General features: G+C 44.8%; 1 protein-coding gene across 1 annotated transcript in view; it reads right to left on the reverse strand.

The window, feature by feature from the left end:
- Positions 1 to 279: 279 nt before the first annotated feature.
- The window catches only part of Ddx47 (DEAD-box helicase 47), a 17,512-nt gene continuing 14,491 nt past the window's right edge, over positions 280 to 3,300 (reverse strand). Inside the window, exons 11-12 of the mRNA XM_008837477.3 lie at positions 2,820 to 2,949; positions 280 to 908 (exon numbers count right to left, since the gene is read on the reverse strand). Of these exons, the coding sequence (XP_008835699.1) occupies positions 777 to 908; positions 2,820 to 2,949 (262 nt within the window). The 3' untranslated portion in view covers positions 280 to 776. The remainder of the gene's footprint in view (positions 909 to 2,819; positions 2,950 to 3,300) is intronic.

Here is a 3,300-nt window from a genome sequence, read left to right on the forward strand (position 1 = left end):
TCTGTGAGTTCAAGGCCAGCCTGGTCTACATAGTGAGTTCCAGGATAGCTGGGGCTACAGGGAGACCCTGTCTCAAAAAGACGAAAAAAAAAAAAATTTTTAATTTTAAAAATATTTTATTATTTTTATGTGTATGCGTGTTATGCCTGCATATAAGTAAGTGCACCTGTGTCGTACAATGCCCGAGGAGGACAGAAGAGGCTGTTGGATCCCCTGCAACTGGAGTTACAGACAGTTGTTAGCTGCCATGTGGGTGCTCTTGTTCTTTTTTCTGTCACAAATAATGTTGACCTTAATTCAAGGACAACCAATGAATCTGCCATGTAACCACAAGGGCAGGCACCTATTAGCAAGCTCTCCAAATGTCTTTAACACCAAGAGTGTTAAAAGAGTGAATCATTTAAAAACAACATTGAAATTTATTGTTTCACCTCAGGCTTAATGAAGCAGGAGCCAGGATGATTCAAATGCCAGTCTGTAGAAGCTTCTTTACAATGAACTAAACAGTCTGCTTCATCAACCAAGTCCTTGACCTGCGAGTAAGGAGGGACGCGCACACGCCACTCACGCCGAGGGTGAGGAACACAAGCTGAAGAGCAGCTGTCCTGGCCACAGCTCTGGGAAGTTGTCCTATAACAGTGACACTCCAACCTGCAGACAGGAACCAGCAGGCAGCCACCGAGCAGTGTCGGGACAGAATCCAGTCTCAGGACTCTGTTGGAGGGGTTTCACTGTATCTCTGTACAGCTAGGAAGCAGAGCTGTCTTTCTTATGGGCTAACGGCCTTTCCGTTTCTTCATCTTCCCTCCAGCCACCTTGTTCCTGACACCAATGGCTCCCTCTGTGTCATCATTATCTCCGGCATCCTCTCGCTTCCGTTTCTTCTTTTCTCCATGTTCCCTCAACTCCTGTGAGAGCAGAGGACGTGAGTGAAGGTGAGCTCGTGGCACACGTTAGGCCCTCCTCCAGATCAAGATTACCAGCAAAGGAGTAAGAATCAACTCCAAACAGGCAAAAATGTTGACATTATCACAGTGACCCAAAGCATGAAAACTAAAACAAGATTGTCATAGACTTAAGAGATAGGTCATCCTAGAATTGATCGTCACTGATCATACAGCCTGCTGTAGCTTTTCTACAGAGACAATTTGACATTTTGTCTTCATTCAACTTTAACTATATGTGTGTTCCTTGGTCCAAGAATTCCACCTCTAGAAACTTAACTTTAAATAAAGGTACACATTCCAGGTTATTCAACATAGTTCAAGTTAAAATAGAAATTAGGAAAGAACATAAATGTCCATCAATGTAAAAACCATGTTACATACACATGAGGAATTCCTTGTACCACTGAGGCACAGCTGTAATCCCAGCACTTGGGAGCCTGAGGCAAGAGGATCAACAAGAGTGCCAGGGCAGCCTGAGGTACATAGTGAGTGCAAGTCCAGCCTGAGCTACAGAGCAAGACCATGTCAAAAAAACAAGGGCTGGGCTGGGCATGGTGGCACATGCCTTTAATCCCAGCACTTGGGAGGCCAAGGCAGGTGGATCTTTGAGTTCAGGGCCAGCCTGGTCTACACAGTGAGTTCCAGGACAGCTGGGGCTACAAGGAGACCCTGTCTCAAAAAGACAAAAACAAAAACAAAAACAAAAACAAAAACAAGGGCTTTAATTGGAGGCAGAGGCAGGAGAATCTATGAAATCAAGGTCAGCCTGGTCTACACAGTGAGTTCCAGGCCAGCAGGAGCTACAGGGAGACCCGGTCTCAAAAAGACCGAAAAGAAAAAAAAGAAAGATTCCATGGGGACAGGCAGAACGAGGGGGAATGATTAGCTGGATGGACCAGGGGTTCTAACGATGCCTGGCTCACCTTTCATTGCTACTTTAACCTTTTCTGTGTGCTTTTCCCAATGCAGATAGCCCCCCACCCACCTTTTTTTGAGTCTCTGCATTTAGCCCAGGCTGGCCTTAAACACTTGATGACTCCTCCTGCCTCAGCCTTTCAAGTAAGTGTAAGGATTACAAGCAATTACCACTATACTTAACTACAGACAGCATGTGTGTGCGTGTGTGCGTGTGTGTGTGTGTGTGTGTGTGTGTGTGTGTATATATATATATATATATACACTGTTTGTGTGTACATTGTGTGTGTGCCTGTGGAGGTCAAAGGATAACCCTGGGTGTCATTCCTCAGGCAAGGTTTACCGCCCCTCCAACCCTTCCATAAACAAAAATATCAAAAAATTTCATGTGGGCAGAAAAGTAAAACAAGTCTGTACTTCTGTTATTCAGAAAACAAGGTCAAAGTTTCTCCATCCATCAAACTAGAACGCCAGGAAGCAGATAGCACTTCCAAGTGTTTCCTCTAGAATCTTCTCATCACCAGCACTATTACTACCACTACTAGCAGACACAGAGTGTAACTTATCTGGTGCTCACAATACACTGAAGGTATTCAAGGCAAATATTACTCCCAAACCACAGGTGAGGAACTGCTTCTGAGAGATTAGGCAAAATGCCCAAGCCAACTCCATAGACAGCTAGCCAAGCCTTCCAACCTCAAGTCTGATGGAGTTTTTGCCACATGACAGAAGAACAGTGGTGAAAAATATGGTCACCCTGGTCAAACTACACAACCCCAGATTCAACCATGCAATTACATGGCCTAAAGTGACTTTACCCACCATGCCTGCACCTTAGTTTGCCCATCTCAAATCTAGAATAAAATTACACCCAGCTCCTGTAGTTTACTATAGCCAAGTGCCTGACACAGAGGTAAGGTCATTTGCATGAGGCTGCTGAATACAGAGGCTGCGCACCATTCGGGCGAATCTCTGGGCTTCAGTCACACGCTCTGTGAGCATCATAACCTCGTCATCCTGTGTTGGGAAGACAGGCAGTTTCTTTCCAATCAAGTGCTCTATGCGCTGGAACAGTTCCACATCGTACCTGAGGAAAGAAATTCAACTTTAGCTGTATGTGTACGCCCTGGCCCAAGAATGCCACTTCTTGGCACAGCTCTGCCTGGCTGGGAACTGCCAATGTCTTCCGTTCCCCAACTCCATGGAATCACGAAAGAGACATGAGCCAGTTTCAAACAACACTGAACATATTCTTTCTTGAAACTCAGGTAAAAGTGCAATCTTTGTGCCTGGAAAATTAGCAAATCATCCACAGTATTCATTAATTACAGAAAACACTAGGTACATTTTTTTTTAAGCAGACATGGCTGTGGGTGGCCCCACATCCATGCACATGCAGGCCACACTAACTGGATTCATAGGTATTAAAAAAAAAAAA

This window comes from Nannospalax galili, unplaced genomic scaffold, assembly GCF_000622305.1.
Source record: "Nannospalax galili isolate Female #2095 unplaced genomic scaffold, S.galili_v1.0 scaffold210, whole genome shotgun sequence".
Lineage (NCBI taxonomy): Eukaryota > Metazoa > Chordata > Mammalia > Rodentia > Spalacidae > Nannospalax > Nannospalax galili.